General features: G+C 42.5%; 1 protein-coding gene across 1 annotated transcript in view; it reads left to right on the top strand.

Moving 5' to 3' along the window:
- The first annotated feature begins 72 nt into the window (after positions 1 to 72).
- TRPC7 (transient receptor potential cation channel subfamily C member 7) overlaps positions 73 to 18,830 on the top strand; it is a 144,610-nt gene continuing 125,852 nt past the window's right edge. The window contains exons 1-2 of the mRNA XM_073878543.1: positions 73 to 147; positions 8,189 to 8,966. Coding sequence (XP_073734644.1) covers positions 146 to 147; positions 8,189 to 8,966 — 780 coding nt within the window. The 5' untranslated portion in view covers positions 73 to 145. The remainder of the gene's footprint in view (positions 148 to 8,188; positions 8,967 to 18,830) is intronic.

Below are 18,830 nucleotides of genomic sequence, written 5' to 3'. Positions count from 1 at the left end.
CCGCTCACTTGACCAGCTCTATACTTCAGCACCACGGAGAGCGACATCTCCTCAGCTACCACCCATGGGGAGCCAGATTCCCACGACTCAACACCGGATTCTGGTCATCTAGAGAGGAGGGACCAGCCTGCTTATTTCTCCCTCGATGTAAGCAACTATGATGATTCTTTCATATTGATTTTTCCAACATAGGTTGTTTTCTTGCTGAAATAAGGAATTAAACTTTTATTTATTAGTCTTCTCTCTCCTGTGCGTTGCTTGGATTTTTAGATGTAAATCCGGATCTGAAATCTTTCTTATTTGTTGGGTTGGTAGAGAAATTTTATTTTTTTTTTTTACTTTTCCTTGGAAGTCTAAGTTTAAAAATCCATTTAAAATAGACAACTCATCCTGGTAACCCAGTCTTTTTGTGCTAGAGTGCAGTTTTTTCTTTTATTCCTGGAAGAGAGTATATGTGTTGTCTGTTCTCCTACTTCACTACTGACAGCTTTTTAATTTGATATTTTTTGCGACTGTATTTATCTTAACATAAATATGGGGATAGGAAGAGGAAGAAGGCTATCTCCTAATAAGTAGCAACCATTAAAGAACTACAGGTGGGAATAAAGAGGCTGTTATTTTTTCTTTCCTTTTATTTGTGGAAAATATGTCCTTTAGATGTCCATTTCAACATAACGAATATGCTCTTAATAAAAGAGATGTAATCTGGGCAGGGCTTTGACTCAAGCTTTGAAACTCTGTAACAAAGAATCTCCTTTACATATGAAGTTGTAAATTCAATTTAGTGTGATTGAATAGACTTAATCAAGATGTTATTGCCATTAATTGTAATTTAAAGGCTTAATGAATTCAGGGTAGATTTGAACGAGGCAATAATGATTGAACCTGTCCGGAGGCACTCAGTGAATTTTTGCCTCAGAATGCCACCTGCTGGTGGGTCCTGTTTCTGAACCACTGGACACGCATCAGATTTATGAATGAATACACATTAAATCCAGAATATTCATTATGAATATGATACAAACTCACTCTCTAAGATCTTTTAAACAATGGCATTGGTGTAATTATTTAACAACTTACCAAGGTTCTACATCACAATTACAATTTCATAACAATTTATTTCCAAAAATACTTGTGCCTAAGTTTAGGGGCATACAGATTAGCTAACTCCTTCAGGCAGTAATTAACCCAGAAAAAAAAAAATGAGGACTATGTGGAGCCTCACTGAAGCTAATTTCAGATACATGTGGTATCCTGGATGAGAGCTGCCAGGATTTCTTGCTCAGGAAAGGCAATCAACATTTGCCCCCAGATAAATATTCAGCATGTTACTTTATTCAGTATTGTCATTTCACAATTTAAGGGCCTTTCTTATATTCATAGTAGTAGATGATAATTTCAGGCTCTCCCGTCACAAAGGTTAATGTAACAGTTAAAAGGTTACACATATCTATTTTATACCAAGACAAATCTTTGGAGGAAAAATATGTACCTGTAAGAACTTATCATTTCAGCTCTATCTGGAAATATACACCGTGCGATGCAGACATCCAGTTTCGTAACTCCCCAGTTCCAAATAGACAAATAAGGATTAAAAAGAAAGAAGAAATAAAAGAAGCACACACAACGCACTAGTTATATTTGTATGGCTAATATAGAAGGTAGTTTGAAAATACAGAGAATAACTTCTAAATGATGTTATTTGTTGAAAATAAGTTGTTGATAAAATCATTTATTAGCATTCAGGAATCTAGATAATATTTTCAATCCAAGGTGCAATGGGAAAAAATATAACACATTATTGTGTTTGGAAAGCATATCTCAAGCAGAATTGTTTGGAAAGTATATCTCAATATAATGTATTATAATGAGTAGCAGAAAGATATTTTGCTATTCCCATAGGACCTGAATGGTAAGGTATATGAACTCATGTATATTTATGGGAAAACTAGGTGGATACTTTCCTTTTTATTTTTTTTAATTTTATTATGTTATGTTAGTCACCATACAATACATCATTAGTTTTTGATGTGGTGAACTTTCCTTTTATTCAAAATGCATGTATTCTACAAGCAAATTATTGCCACTAACAGGGGCACCTGGGTGGCTCAGTCGTTAAGCGTCTGCCTTCAGCTCAGGTCATGATCCCGGGCTCCTGGGATCGAGCCCCGCATCGGGCTCCCTGCTCAGCGGGAAGCCTGCTTCTCCCTCTCCCATTCCCCCTGCTTGTGTTCCCTCTCTCGCTGTGTCTTTCTCTGTCAAATAAATAAATAAAATCTTTAAAAAATATATTATTGCCACTAACTTAGGTAAGAACTTGAATGCTATAGATCCATAATAATTATGATCATATTAAACTAAGACAGTTAGTAGTATCCAATGTTACTAGAGCACTTACTGGGCACTATAATTTATAGGTACTATCTCACCTCAACTTCTGATGTTAATGGTCTCCTCTAGCAAATTATGGACCATTATTTATAGTGGAGCTGGAAACTAACTTGGCTTTGGAACTCATGCCTTATTTTAAAAGTTGTCAGCACAAAAAGGAAATAATAGTTACAGGATCATATGGCTCCTATATTTGTAAACATTAACACCTCTATTTTATTGGTCTTCTTTAATGACCAACCCAAATTCAAGTATTTAAGAACTGGTTACGTTATTTGACCATGCACCATATGCCAAGCATCAGGGGTATGAGGCACCAGGTACATACGCCATATAAACAAGTAATTCCCCTGTCCTCAAGGATCCTGCACTCTAATGAAAAAATTCACAGTCTAAAGAAATTTAGAAAAAAATGGAGGAGGAAGAGGGATGACAGTAGCATACCAGCCCAAAGCCCTGGCTTTGAAACCAAACAGATGAGACTCCTAATAGTGGATCTACCACTCATAAGTTATACAGCCTTAACAAAAGTGGTTAATTTATCTCAGCCTCATTTCACCATCTCTTTAATGGGAATGACAATAACATCTGTATCATGTAGTACTTTATGAGAATTTAAAATGATAATACATGTAAAGTACTCAGCATAGTGCCTGCAACATGGTTAATGTGTAATAAATGTTAATCATTATGATTAGTCACTGAGGAAAACAGCTAAGCTTATCATATGATTTGTGTGAATTAAAACAATAATTCGTATAAAGCACTTACCAGAGTGTCTGGCACATGGCAAATGTGTAATATGTTAGCTATCACTATTATATAGTCATTTAGAAAAATACTGTCGCTAAGCTGACAGTACCTGTGGAGAGTAAAACGTAAGCCAATTTATACTCATTTACTTAAGTGTACTGGTATGTAAGTTTTGATCATTACTGTCATGGACATTTGCATAAGGCTTTACTGTACCCAGGACATTTGATATATATTACTGCATCTTCACCGTGTTTGAGGTGCATGGAGGATGGATTTTACTATTCCCTTACTTTGGTAAGAGAATTGAGATTTAGGAGAAGGTTCCAAATCACTTGAATATTTCATCACTGTTGCTCTGGACTAAAACTCAGACTATGTACACTAGGGAGAGAATGCACAGACCAGAGCTGGGTTTTCCTGGGTAACTAGTCGAACTCCTGGATTTTGTTTGATCTTATGTTCAAATGTGGAATGTTACAGAATGAATTAGTTTCAGGCTTGGGTGATTTCCACAGAAACCTATGGTGCATGGAGCAATTTTACAAAAAAGGCAACAAATATCTCCAAAAAGACATTATGATTAAGTGTCCTTTTCTTCATCAGTAATTAATCACAATCCCTGTCTCCAAAATGCTTAATGGTCATGCTTACTTGCAGCTGGATTTAGGGTGCAAAATTCATACTTTTCATGGATCACTGACATCTGGCTTTCTTCAGACTGGCTGATGCATCTGTAAAAGCAGTTTGATAAAAATAGCAACCAAGGGATCAAGATGGAGTTTAATAATCAGTCCTCCTCTCAAATATGGTTTTGTTTCCACTGAAACCCTTCTTCTCAAAGACATCAAATGTCAATGTATGCATTTATGAAAGATGAAAAACACAGTACCCTAATTGAGATGTTTGATGAGTTTGATCACTCATTATCTCAATAATATATGCAAATAAAAAGACATTTGCATTCAAAGTTCATTTTTAAGAAAAATATTAGAGTAAGGGCAATGAAATGCTAATTGGATTTTAAGGAGAACCATTTTGCTCCTTTTTGGTCCTGAAACTGTGACAGTATCCCCGTACTCCAGCAGAGCAGCACAGCTGATTCATGAGTGTGAGTTTTGGCCACCAGCTGTTGTGAACCAAATGACTTTATCTTTTTGACATATCATCTTTTGTGGATTCTTTCCAACCCATGTGAAATGTATGGCTAAAGCCTGACTATCCATAATGTCAAGATTATTGGTAAGGCTAAATATATTCACAAGTATAAAAATGCTAAAATTGGGCAAACAGGGAAAGGTTGGTAAAAGAGTACAAATTTTCAGCTATAAGATGAAGATCTAGTGTACAACACAGAGACTATAATGGTTGACAACACTGTATTACATAAACAAAATTTTCTAAGACAGAACTTAATGTTCTCACCAAATATATACATGTGAGGTGATGAATGTGTTAATTAACTAGATGGTGGGATTCCTTCCACAATGCACACTTACATCAAATCACCACAATTTATACTTTAAATATTTCAGAATTTTGTCAAATATACCTTAACAAAGTTGAAAAAATAAGTGTTTAAAAAGCCTGATTAGAGAGATATCAGGATAAGAGGGGGAGTCAGAACTAATAAGCAGCCCCCAGTGAGGTAAAAAGGCCCCCACCAATATCTGAACGAATTCATGTGGCTCCAGGGTCTGCTGTGAAACCCTTTACGTTGGAAGCAACCTCACTTCATAGGATGCCCCAGTATATCCTTGTATGCATACATGACTTGAGGGCCAATAAGTTTTCATCAAGGCCAAATTCTCCTAGGAAAATAGCAGAACTGACAATTCTGTAAGCATCTGAATGTACCTCAAAGCTGAGATTTTAAAAGCTGGGAAAGAGAGGCTTATTTATTTCTTACTACATCTGGGTGTCTGCTTTCAAGGTCATTCAGAAAAACGCATGTCAAATGGGGAGAACATTGGACATTCTGACAAATACTAGGCACACACATATATTTTTTCCTTGATAAAACATAATTATTATAGAAACATCGAGATTTATATGACACTCTACTCTTATGCAGAAATTATTTGCCCTAAGGTTTAGTCTTTCTGCTTCACTTAAAAAATAAGAATGCTAACACCTTGCTTTTATGTTTGTTCGTTGTTTGTCTAATGACAGAAATTATCAAGAAATGTTTTAACATCCCTTAAGTTTTTAAGCTGCAGTGTCTATGACATTCATACGGACTCTGAATTTAGACTGCGTACTTACATGTTCCTTGTGAAATGTTTCTCTGCTCTGACTTGGTTCAGTAGTTATTATATTTCCTTTGAATTAATCTCTCCATGGCTTGTTGCTGTGTATTAGTTGTATATCCTTGACCTTGGAGTCTGACCTATTCTCCCTCTTGAGCAGACCTCTAATGGAAAAGTGGCATGGAATCAAGCTGAATCCCTTGCTCCTTCTAGGACAGCTGCCATCTCATCTCTGACACACCACTCAGATGTTCCTGAGTGGAAACTACCTTTTCTCAAGTTGAGCTGTAATGGTTCAATCCAGAGACGTGCTCCTGAGAGCAGTATAAGCCTCATCATAGGACACACTAAGTAATTCCATCAGAAAGACTATTAGTCTTCAATGGGCTCAATTCCCACTTGTGTGTGTGCACCCAGATGACAGACCTTGAAACTGACTTCATAACATCCTCTGAAACAAGGCTCTTTGGGGATACAAATGAGGTGACTGCTTAGCTTTCAACTCAGTCTCTTCCTTCCCTCCGAAAAACCTGTAATAATAAATGCCTGCACCCTATTTGTAAGTCCCTGTCTCCTATGGAGGTCTCTAGAGGACTCCCAATCTACAGTCTGTTTTGGCATCAATAAGCAGCCTCTCCCCCTGGAATGATGGGATTGTTGAGAGAAATGGGCTCAGAGAAGCTCGTGAACTTGAATCCTGAGAACCTTTTCCCCCAGAAATCTTTTATCCAAATGCACTTTAGGAAAGTGGATGGCAGTTCAGATCTCTTCCTAAAGGAATGCAGAGCTCTCTATTAGGATTTATCACCCACAGTTACTTTTTGATGGAGTTACCCATAATTATTCCTTTTAATTTTTTGCAGATTAAGAAGCTACTCCACTGAATAGTTTAACAGCTTCCAAAAGAAAGTGTGTGACTCAGCCCTAGGCAAGATTAGAGCATAAGCTCTGACCTCCAAGTCTTTTTGCCTTATGCCAGATAGGACACCCTAAAGGAGCTAACAGTAAAAGGGTTTGAGCAGGTCAAAAAGTAGAACAAGCAGAAAACCAAATGGAGCCCAAAATTTTAAAAATCACAAGATTGCCACTTTTTTTAATCTCAAAACACTAGATTTAGTTTAAAGGCCTTCTTCTAGGATTACTTTTTTTTTTAATAAATGGCTTAAGTAATGAGTATTCTTAAAGTATGGAGACATGAACAATAACAAAAAGACTACCAGAAGCCAGAAAATAGTTCAAAATAAATCCCCAAGTACTTACACTTTAGAATACATACTGTCTTATTGAAATGTATGCCATTCTAATATTATCTGAATAATGTGAGTAGGGGTAGACTAGAAAAAAAAAAGAATGGAAAGTATGGGTAGGGCCAGTTGGAGAATCAGCTATTCAAGTTTGTAGAGAATTAGGGATCATGTGGTCCAGACTCTATATTATAGTGAAAGCATCCTATGCCAAGGGTCCATTCAAAGTCTCACTGCTAGCTGAAGGTGGGGTGTCTGACTCAGGCTCAAATGACACAATACCTTTTATTTTCTCTAGTCTGACCTTTTCAAACCCTGGCAAACTAAAGACTAGGTCACTTGCCCAAAGTTACCAAGTTGTTCAAAGGTGGAGGCCAGACTCCTACTCTAAGCCCTCTGACTTCAAAGCCTGTCTCTCAGTCCTACTTGTGTCAGCATTATGCCCTGGAATAAGGATAGTATCACCTGTGATGGGATCAATGCCAGAACTGCACAAGTAATGTATGTGAAATTATTAACTTCTTAGTATAGTGAGAATAGGTGCTTAATAAATGTTTAACCATTATTACCAGTGGTATTAGCATTAACCTCTATACTCTGCCACAATAGCAAAGAGCAAGTGAAAAATAAACCCAGCATCTAAACTGACCTGTTCTTCCATCCATACAAAAATGCAGGTTTGATCTGAGGAAGCTAGGGCTGAATTTCCTCAGGGGAGACAGTTCAGTGGCCATCAGTAAGTGGCAATGTGTCTAGGCCCACTCCCAAGCACGTCTTGCCCTTTCGTTGATGCTCAGGCTGCACGGGGACCAGAAAGCAAGCACAGTCCCCATAAAGAATAGCCACCTGGACAGCACCAAATATGGAAGCAGAGGCGTGTAGCCATATGCCTGCGTGGAGCAGGAGGGTTGTCACGGTGAGGGCGCTCAAGGGGGCAATGCACCCAAAGCAAAGGCAGAAGTATCCGAGGTGGCCAGGTCTACACCAGAGCCCTGGGGGGACTGGGCATGCCAACAGGCAGGAGGGTACAGAATAAAACCAACACGATTTTCTAATACAGGTCACCTACTTACTCCCCCGATGGACCGTATGGCACACAAAAAATTATCCGCGTTGTACAGGTAAATTCACAGAGAAGCAAGGTACCAAAGCCCAGGGAAGTTAAGTGATATGCTGAACTTTGCACAAATGGAAAGAAAATTCACAGTCCTTGTCCTGTTTCGACCACATTCCTAGCCCACACCCTCCCTATCTCCCATTATGCTCCCCCTGAACCCACATTTCAGTCTGCCACCATTCCTTCCACCCAAGGTGTACAGATGCTGGATAACCGAAACCATATTCCTCTATATGAATAGGAATAGTTCAGGTTAGCCAACCCATCTTCAACTCAGTGACAGGAGAATGATTTCTAATAAGATTTCATAGTTTCTCGTAGGATCCCAATCGTGAGATTCTTTTTCATCTCGACAATTTGGGTTTGCTCTGCCCCTGGGGACCTTGCAGGTCCCTGGGAGAGTAACCAAGCATCTCTGCCCTGTACCCCGACAGGTTGGGGAGCGGTACCTTCAGAAACATGCAGCGCCGGCACACGACACTGCGGGAAAAGGGCCGCCGCCAGGCTATCCGGGGTCCTGCGTACATGTTCAACGAGAAGGGCACCAGCCTGACGCCCGAGGAGGAGCGTTTCCTGGACTCGGCCGAGTATGGCAACATCCCCGTGGTCAGGAAAATGCTGGAGGAGTCCAAGACCCTCAACTTCAACTGCGTGGACTACATGGGGCAAAACGCACTGCAGCTGGCCGTGGGCAACGAGCACCTGGAGGTCACGGAGCTGCTGCTCAAGAAGGAGAACCTGGCGCGGGTGGGGGACGCGCTGCTGCTGGCCATCAGCAAGGGCTACGTGCGCATCGTGGAGGCCATCCTCAACCACCCGGCCTTCGCCCAGGGCCAGCGCCTGACCCTCAGCCCGCTGGAGCAGGAGCTGCGCGACGACGACTTCTACGCCTATGACGAGGACGGCACGCGCTTCTCCCACGACATCACGCCCATCATCCTGGCGGCGCACTGCCAGGAGTATGAGATCGTGCACATCCTCCTGCTCAAGGGCGCCCGCATCGAGCGGCCACACGACTACTTCTGCAAGTGCAACGAGTGCACCGAGAAGCAGCGGAAGGATTCGTTCAGCCACTCGCGCTCCCGTATGAATGCCTACAAGGGACTGGCAAGCGCTGCCTACTTGTCTCTGTCCAGTGAAGACCCTGTCCTCACCGCGCTGGAGCTAAGCAACGAATTGGCCAGACTAGCCAACATTGAGACTGAATTCAAGGTAACTCTTTCACTCACCACTCTGCAGACAGATTGCCCAGAGGGCTCTTCCAGGTGTGTCCAGTAGTCAAATGGGTTGTCTTCCGGTCTAACCCAGGGTGAGGGCCTTGGGGTCTCGCCGGCCCACGGGGAAGAAGGGGATTTCCTCAACCTTGCCAGATGTAGGCCTGAAGGAAAACCAGCCCATTAGATGAAATATTTGGAACCACCTAAATGTGAACAAGAGGTGACTTAAGCACAAGTCTACATAGTAAAAGACAAGCAGCACACAGGCAGGATGATATTACTCTGCCCCAGGGAGCTCAGGAGTGTCTAGGACACCTGTGGATGTTTCCTAGACCAGGTCTGGGACTTCTTGATTGTCTCACCTGAATGGCTTTGATTTGTCTTGTCCAGCTCTCGATTCCATCCTGGACTGTGTTGATCCTAGATTCAGTCTCCTATCCAATGCTAGAAAGTCTTGCCTGCAGTCTTTCTCAGTTTAGCAAGCTATTACACTATTGTTCTGTCAAGGGGCTGAGGGAAAGGTATATGGAAATGAAAATAAAACTGTCTCTGTGTAGTTGGGCTTCTTACCTCAGTAGATGGACCCAGTGCAAAACCCTGTAATCGGGCCCCCTGAGAATACCTAGATGACCACACTAGCCCAGGGAATGGAGACCCATCTCCAAAGTCCACTATTCAATAGTGGAGTGATCGATCCTGTGCTTTTACTGTCAACTGACACTTCTCTTTAAAGGAGGTGTCTAAAAACAACCATTAATATGGGTACCATTATTATCCTCATTTTTGACGAGGGCACAGAGGTAAAGAGATATCATGTAGCTAGTAAGTAGCGAAACCACTGTTCTAATCTAGGCGCTCAGAGCCCAGAGCCAGCACTTAGCTATTCTGGGAAAACTGTTCATGCAATGGGCTTCTCAAGGTTCATTAGTCTTTATCTGAATGATGAAGGTATTGAATACCCCACTGTGGAAGGTACACCTGGAAGAGTAGAAACTACAACAGGCTCAGCATTTCTAACCTGCTACTCAGTCAGAGCCTATGATGCTTTGGAGCATATAAAAAGGTGTCACGTGCAAGGCTGACAATGGAGCTGGGAAAGGATGTTAACTGCAAGAGAAAAGTTCATTGTCCAAACAAGATGTCCCTGCAAGAGCTGCCCCTGTAAGGGACACAATTAGGGGGCCAAAGATGGGTACCAATTCAGCCAAAGGAGGCCCCATGGACCATGGTGTTCAGGGAGAACTCAAAGAAGGAAACAGAATGGGGCTGGCTGGGCCTTGCTGAGCAGGAGGAACTGGATCAGTGGGAAGAGAGAGGTGGGGATTTGGAGGAGGCAAGTGAAGGTGAGGTCCAGAATGGCCCAGAGCAGGCAGGGGACTGCCAAGAAGCTGCATGGGACTAGAACAAAGACTTCCTTTAGGGGCACACAGGAAGAATGCTGCAGAGATGGCTCGGGGTCAGATGTCAGAGGGCTCTGTGTGTCAGGCTGAACACTTTGGATGCTCTCCTGTAGGACATGAAGAGCCACTGAAATTTGTGATTAGGGGACTAAAATGATGAAAGCTAGAGTCTTAGAAATTTACTTCACCGGTAGGTTAGCTGAATTAGAGGATTTGGAGTATGAGGCACTGGGACCAAAGGGGGGACAATTTAGGTGTGCATGCATGAGACCATGGAAGCCTCTCTAAAGGAATGGATCACCCACAGCCACAGACCGAAGAGCCAGGCTCACAAAAAGCTGTGGGGCACTGCAGACTGTGAATAGATGAAGAATCTTATAATTAACTAATTTTAAGCTATCTGTTCCCCTATCTTGGACCCATCTACTGAAGTGGAAAAACTTCCCTAATCCTGCATTTTTCATAGCCTCATCTAAAAAAAACTGATGGGCGTAGATGAGGGGATTACCCAAAGAGGTCCCAAGGAATGTAGCTATTGCCTGTTCTTTCCTTGTTTCTGTACAAGAAACTCCATCAACCAGCAAGAAAGTCAATGAAGTCCCAAGGAAGGCTGGTGGAGTTGGGCTTGTTCTCTCAGCCTCAGACTGAATCTTCACAGGCCATGTAAATAAATGGCTAATCCAACTAATTTAGATATTTCTGGCCCAAGGCGGGGGGGAGGGAACATTTCCAGAAAAAAAAAATGGATTCAGTTTTCTGGTTAATTGCACAATAAATAAAACGATGCTAGACTAACATTTGGAATTACATCTGAGCCATTTGTTTCCTTTACTAAAATCACAAGTCTGGCATATTTTAGTATGTATAATATCTAAAACTGGAAGTTTGTGGAAAGCATGATATTTTGATTTAAAAAGTAAATTATGAAAATTAGAAACAATTAAGAGCACTACTAACATGACAAATGCGTTCTACAATTGCAATGCCTTACTCAAAATAAGAGCTAACATAAATACATTTGCTGGCTATTAACATCCCCCTAGTTACCTTTGTTTGAAATAACGTCTTTCACATTGTAGATAAATGGCACATTATAAATTAACACAAGCGTTCCTTTAGAACTTTATTACTTATTCAACTATCCTTGTATGTGTGCTCCTGATATTCTAAATCGTCTCAGAGAAGAGATCAGCTTAGCCAAAGACAAGTCAATTTGTAATAAAAGAATAAAGAGCAAGTGTGTGTTCTAAAATGCACTCTTTGAGAGTCTATCCTGCTTTAAAGGGACTAGGCACGGCTGACTGTAGCCACGTGTATGTGGATGACCCAGTGACATCAGCTGTATAAAAAAGGTATCCAGTCCTGACTGGAGGTGTCATATGTCATCCTCCAGATCCTCTAAGACACTCGCTCTGGGAACGGCTGCTCCCGACTAGAAAAGCTCACACAGGGAAACCTAGATTCAGTGGTCTAGTCTACTGTTTTTGAGTCACTGTAATTTATCACCAGAATAGAGTCTAGTCATTAGCAAGATGTACAGCCAATGTCCAGGTCTCCAGTAAATTATGGCTAAAGTCAGATGCCTGCTAGCAAGCCAGTATTTTTGGTTTGGAAATGATGCATCTCTTCAAAGATTTTTCTTATGCCTCTCTCATTTGGGGGGTCTAAAAAGATAATAAAACTCAGTGTGGCCAGTGAGACCTTCTTAATGCCTTGACTGGTGCTCAGTAATCTAGTAAGCATTCCATAAATTCTTGATGAAGGGAATGAAGGAAATCCTGAAAGCATAATCCTTTCAACTGATGAAGCAAGTGATTATGTTTATCTATGATTTAAACTCTTCCTACACGTATGAATCTAATAGAGCTATCTGATAGACACAGTGAGATGGGAAAGCTCTACAGAAGGTTACGAGGTGGTTAAGGGGATCAAAAGAACACACATTAAATAACAGAAGACCAATCATATGCTGCATTGTATGGTGCCAGTGGCCACTAAACTCCTGGAAGGCACCACCCACAAGTGACATTTTGGTTAACTGGCTTATCTATAGAGGAGGAGACAGAGACAGAGAAAGGGAATATCAGCATATGGGACGGGCTATTCAGAGGTGTTTCATCCTGATGGAGGCTCTCTCTGTATATAGAAAAAATAAGGTTGAGTTCCAGTCTCTGCCACCAGGAACACAATAAGGTCTTTACATTTCTCTTGAATTAGTCTGTTTGGTTTTCTCCACTGATTGGCATTCTGATAAAACTGCTGAGGATCCCCTTATTTTGCTGGTATCTTGCCAAACTCTAGGGCATCCTGTCTACGTGTGTTGCTTATCTATAGAGCTGTTGTTTCAAAAGGATTACAGGTGTTAATCCTTCTTCCAACTCAGAGTTACGCTAGCAGCAATACCTAGTGAGAGCAGGAAGACGTGGAGAAGGAAAGGACAACGGAAAATCGGAAAATCGTGGAGTGAGATTTAGGGATTTGGAAGGAAAGAGAAAACAGAGCAGGGACTGGAGGTATCCCTCTTGCTCTCTCACCTTTTGCTTAAATTTTAAAGTACCCCCTGTTCCCAAGTCAAGGGGTTATGGAAGCCCAAGAAACACTTTACCTTAGTTACTAAACACTTGGTCATTGGAATAATAACAAATAATAACAAATCTACAACTAAGAAGGCTTCTCGTGTTGACACAATATAAACATGGAGGCTGCTGATTGTGCAGTTGACTCTAATAAACCAGAGAGGAGAAGAGTAGGGGGCAAGAAAGCTAAAGCTGTGGCTTCATCTTGCTTAAAGTGTTGATGACTTCACTGTATTCACAGGTATTATGAAAAAACAGATAATGAATTATGTATCAATGTTTGTGTTGCCATTTTAAGACCCATAAAAAAAAACCAAAAAAAAAAAACCTCTCTGGGCCTAAAATACCACAGATTAAAAATGCAAATATTGATAAATCAGACCAATTTGCCACCTGCTATGATCTCTAGTGAGATCCCCTTGTAGAAGGTAAAGATGTTGAGATGACAGTTTGTAATCTGCTTGCAAACTTACCAAAATGGAAGAGGAAAGAGGAGGGGAGAAGGAGTGTCTTTGTATTGTGGCAGGGAGAGCTCCAAGCACATAGGGACTCAGGCCGTATGGAGCCAGGTGGCTAGGAAGCCAAAAAGCTTGAGTAAAGGCCCACCCTGGGCCTGAGGCAGTATTGGAAGGTTGAATAAGCATGTTGCTCCCAGCATCCAGTAGAATCTGCGTTTTGCACCTGTTTCTCATGCTTTGAATATTTTTAGGATTTTCAAATTTTATAGACCAACACCCGGGGAAAATACATTTCCGTGAAGTTTGAAAGCCTGGCTGGTAGTATAAACAAATGCCTTCTTAACATGCAAGAAATGACTTGAAAATTGTTTCTTTTGCCATCGGGAAAATATTTTTTAAGCTGTGAAGTCTGCAGGTCTTAAAAGCAAGTTGTCGGGAGTTTTTTTGTTTGTTTGTTTTTGTTTTTGTTTTTTTCTTAAGAGAACCTGGCAGAAAACTCCCCAAAGCACTCACTTATCTATCAATCCCCAGTATACCTTCAGGGATCTAACTCTGTGCCCCAAGCACTCTGCTTGAGCATCTGATGAGACAGAATATAAGCAGAGAAGGATCACAGATGTCAGGGGATGAGCTACTATGGGATGCCCCCCACCTGAGCATGGGCAGGTCTGGTGCAGTGAGAGCATACATACCAGTCAACAGGTGCACACTGAGGCCAGAATCACTGGCTTCCATGTCTGACAGCAAGATCCAGGGACTGGTTTATCTCAGGAGAAGGGACAGACGTGACCTCTCCCAATGCTAGCTCCATCTTTTTCTATTTTCCTACCTAAGCATCCAGAGGGCATTTCACGAGGGCATTCATTAATGAGTCATCATAGGAAATGAGCTAATTATATATCCTTTAATGACAATTTTTCATTGGGTCGCAACTGATGCCTAAAGTTATGTGATTGTCTTCTTCTAGGGTTTATGCCAAGAATATGAGCCTCTAAAATACAGAAAGACAGTGTACGTTGGGTGAGAGGAATTCAGGTGGGATAAAGGAGGCCATTTGCTAGACGAGGACAAGGGCAGGAGACAGGCTCCAGTGAGCGCCCAGCACAGCCGTGCTGCATTTCCTCAAGGCTGTAGAATGGAGAGCCAAGAGCTTGGCTCTGCAATCAGACTGACCTGGCTTCCAGTCCGATCTCCTGGCAACCATGCAATCTTGAGCATCTACTGGAAATTAGTTTTCTTATTTGGAAAACTGGGGTGTTAGAATTATAACATGTCCACAATGGAATGCCTGTTTTCCCCACCCAAACACTGGCTCTTACCCTAATCTCTATAAATGAAAACACAATTCACCCACTTGTTCAGATGCCTCATCCCAGTGAACCTCCAGAAAGTCCTGGCACATATTAGGTACACAGTGAATATTAGCTCAGTAAAGAAATAAATGAGTCAGTGAGTGAATTAATGACAATGTCCTCACAGGGAGCTGGTGAGGATTATATTCTTCATCTAATTTTATATTCTTCATCTAATCTAATCCTCACCAGCACCCTGATTAGATGAAGAATATAAAACTCTTTGCAGAGAACTTGACCCAGAATAATGCTCCCTCAGAGAGCTCAGTGGGAATGAGCCCACTAGATTTTCAACACCACAGTATTCCCTCCAATGAACACAACTTAAGTTTCAGCACCTCCTCTACTCAGCCTTCCTGATTTCTGCTAGGCTTCCCTACCCCCTGCCCCCCACCCCTTGAAGATCTTTCTAGAATTAGAAAAACTATAGGCTGTACGTGCGAGCTCCATGGTTTAAAAAAAAGGCCAAGGGAATAGTTCCAGTTGGAAAAGCACAGACCACTGAGAATGCTTAAGTCTGGAGTGTTGCTAAAACACTGCTGTGAAAAGAAATGGCGTGGGCAGGAAAGAGAGAGGAGCGGCGGCGGAGGAGGAAGGAACTGGGCAGGCAGAGCTCCTGACAAATACACACAGAGATTGTTTTTTGAAAAATATCTCCGTGGAAAAGATTCATCACTACACACAAAAAAATGGGGGAAAAATCATTTCCTCTACAAGTGCAACTATCAGCGTGAAGTATCAGAGATATGGAGAAACTGGAGATAGTTCTAGAGAATATTAGTCGATGAGTAGCGGCACAAATTACCTCAAATGGAAATGATGGAAATGAAGGACTTTACTCTGAAAAAAAAGTTACAATGCTATATAAATTAACCATCATAGGGTATCATTAATCAAGTACGCTGCACACACCATCAACATGCAGGCATGTACTTTACTAGCAGCAAACTCACAGATTAAATGTGAAAAATCTGTGTCAGGGGGACGGGATGGGAGTATGGTCTGGAGACCCGGAGAATACCACAACTGGGTGGACCCTACTTACAGAGCTATCTGAAAATCTGGCATCCCTGCAACAAACACTCATTAAGCCTCTAGTATGAGCAGGGCTCTAGGCTGGGTGCTGGGATGAAATGATGAACAAGATTAAACAAGGTTCCTGCCCTGAGGGCCTGACTGTCCAGGAGAGGGGACAGGCATTATTCAAACAATCATGAAAATAAATGGGGCTTTACAAATCATGCTGAGCGCTAAGCAGTAAAATAGTGGTTTTAAAAAAGTTGACTTAGTGGGACAGCTGACCCTATGTGTGTGTGCATGTGCTTGTGTGTCTATGTGTTTAAAGATTTCTCTAAGGAAGGGCACCGGGGTGGCTCAGTCGGTTAAGTGACTGCCTTCGGCTCAGGTCATCATCTCAGGGTCCTGGGATGGAGCCCTGAGTCTGGCTCCCTGCTCAGTGGGGAGCCTGCTTCTCCCTCTCCCCCTCCTTCCTCCTCCTCTTGCACACGCACACTCGCGTGTCTCTCAAATAAGTAAATAAAATCTTAAAAAGCAAAAAAGATTTCTCTAAGGAGACAGTGTTCAAATGAAACCTGAGGGTATGGGAGAGATAAGGAGCCAGCAGGGAATGGGAAGGATGATGCTAGGCAGAAAAAGTGTACATGAAATGTCCAGTGCAGAGAGGGGAAAGAGGCCCGTGCAAAGACCTGTGAGGAGCGCCACGCTACAGGGAGTGGCAGGGAGGGGTGCAGGGGAGAAGGGCCCTGAAGCACGCCACCTCAGCCGGGTGTGTCCAGCCCACATAAAAAGCTGGACTTCATTTCCGGGTAAATAAAGAGCCCCCAGAAGATCTCAGCAGATGAGTAAGTGATTCGTGTGTGCAGTCTGGAAACATCCACTGCACCAGCGGGAGAAAGTGGACTGGAGGGGACAAGACGCGAAGGAGTTGGGCAGCGGCTGTGGGAAGAGGGGTCCTCCCAGGAGAGAGGTGAGTGGCATCCCAGGGCAGAAGAACCAGCAGATCTCGACCTGCAGGTGGCTCAGGACAGCTGCATCGATCGCACCGTCAAAAAAGGTGCCCAGCTCCTGGCTGCTTCCAGGACAGCTTGCTTGTCTGTGAGCTGCTTCTTTGGTCTCTGGGGCCTCTCAGTGCTGCCCAGTGGAGCTCCGGCAGCGGAGAGACACAGGGAAGGAGGCAGAAAAGAGCCAGCTCCTTCTCTCCTCCACTGTGGAAGCCCTGTGGAATAGCAGAAGGGCGAGAGCATCATGAGGATTCCAGCGTTCTACCCTGGCCCCGGCAAGTAGAGAAGGGTGTGGCCCAGGCCAAACTGTTCATAGCCGCCGCAGACGTACTGCAAAGTGGGTTCAGCAGTGATATCCCCAGAAGAGAAAGAATTCCACTGGATTTTAATCTTTCCAGTGCATCTTCCAGATTCTGAGGATATCTTTCTCTGTTGGCTGTAGTGACATTTCATTAGAGGAAAATGACTAAATCTTATCTCTTTTTTTTTTTTCAACTGGAGCTCGTGTTAGCATCAACAAAGGCATGAAGTCGACCTCTTCCTCCGAGGTTTTGGTGTTGAGAATACCAGAGCAGGAGGAGACTGGGGACAGGCGAGGCTTTTCTGAGCACTGAAAATCCTCCCTGGTGAAGCCCCGGTTGAGTATAGGGGGATAGATTAGCCCTGGCACTGCTGTAATGAAGTATCACCAACGTGCTGACTTAACACACAGAACGCATGCTCTCACAGTCCTGGAGTCCAGAAGTCCCAAATCAAGACGGTCGCAGGGCTCTGCTTTCTCAGAAGGCTCTAGGGTAAGATCCTTTCTTTCCTCTTTTTAGTTTCCCTGGAGATCCTTGGCTTGTAGACACATCACTTGTATCTCTGCCTCTGTTGGCAAATAGTGATCATCTGTGTGCTTCTGTCTCTTATCCTATTCTTTTGAGGACATTCTTCTGAGGACCAGTCATTTTAGATTAAGGGCCCACTCTATTCCAATAGGACTTCATCTTAACTACTTACACCTGCAACACCCTATTTCCAAACAAGGCCCGGTTCCAGGGACAATGTTAATTTGGGGAGACACCATTCAACCCAATACAGTGAGGTAGAGCACCAAGCTGAGATGAACTGGGGAAGACTGAGGCCAGGAATCCAAACAAACCCTCAGAGCAGGGCAGGAGAGAAGGCCAGAGGTCAGCTATTCTGGGAAGCCGAACACAGCCCTAAAGCTAGGAGGTTAGTCTGGAAGAAAAGGGAGAGATTGCTGATGCTCCCTGTTGACCAAGGCACAGGCTGAGACAGCGATACCGCAGTTCTGTAAAAGTGTGTATGCGTGGTGTTTGGGGGAAGTGGGAGGTTACTGACAGAAGCAGTGGGGGAAACTCGGTATTGGGGCACTGCCCCCCTCAAAGACATTTTCAAGGGTTGGGTTTGGGAATAATGAAAATAGAACACACTGATTATAGAATTTTTAGAAAATACAGAAAAGTAGCAGGAACCAAAATGTCAGCCTTAATTCCCACCATCTAAGAATAATTCGTATTTTGGTATGTTTTCTCCTCGTGCTCCCCTATAGCCAGGTACAAAAAATTTGAATAAAACTATGACTCAGATGATGAAACATTACCATCATATTTTCATTTCCCATCATACTTTACCCTCATTCCCATGCTCCCCCACCCCCAAGAAAGCCCCCACTTAAGTGTATTTAATGTATTCATATATAACGTATTTCATATATTTATATTATGAACATCTGTAGGTATATATGTGGTATTCATTCAAGAACTATTTCTTTTGCACCTACCGTGTGCGAAGTTCTAAAGGTTGGGAACATTTAGAGACCATCAAAACCCTATAATCTCTGTCCTCTTCGAGCTTAGATTCCAATGGGAAAATATACTACTGAGTGTTTGTAAGTTACATAAAAGTGATTGTGGTACAAAATTATGACCTTTCGTACTCTTTCACTCGACACCATGTTCTTTTATGGTCTCTCCTTGTCGCTCTATGTGAGCCTCCTTCATTGCTTCTGTCTGCTGCCCAGTACTGCGTTCTGTGCATCTGCAG

Source organism: Callorhinus ursinus, unplaced genomic scaffold (assembly GCF_003265705.2).
Source record: "Callorhinus ursinus isolate GAN/ISIS: 27379988/994484 unplaced genomic scaffold, GSC_fseal_2.0 scaffold30, whole genome shotgun sequence".
NCBI lineage: Eukaryota > Metazoa > Chordata > Mammalia > Carnivora > Otariidae > Callorhinus > Callorhinus ursinus.
The sequence above is the reverse complement of the archived record's forward strand: the minus strand, read 5'-3'. Positions and strand labels throughout refer to the sequence as shown.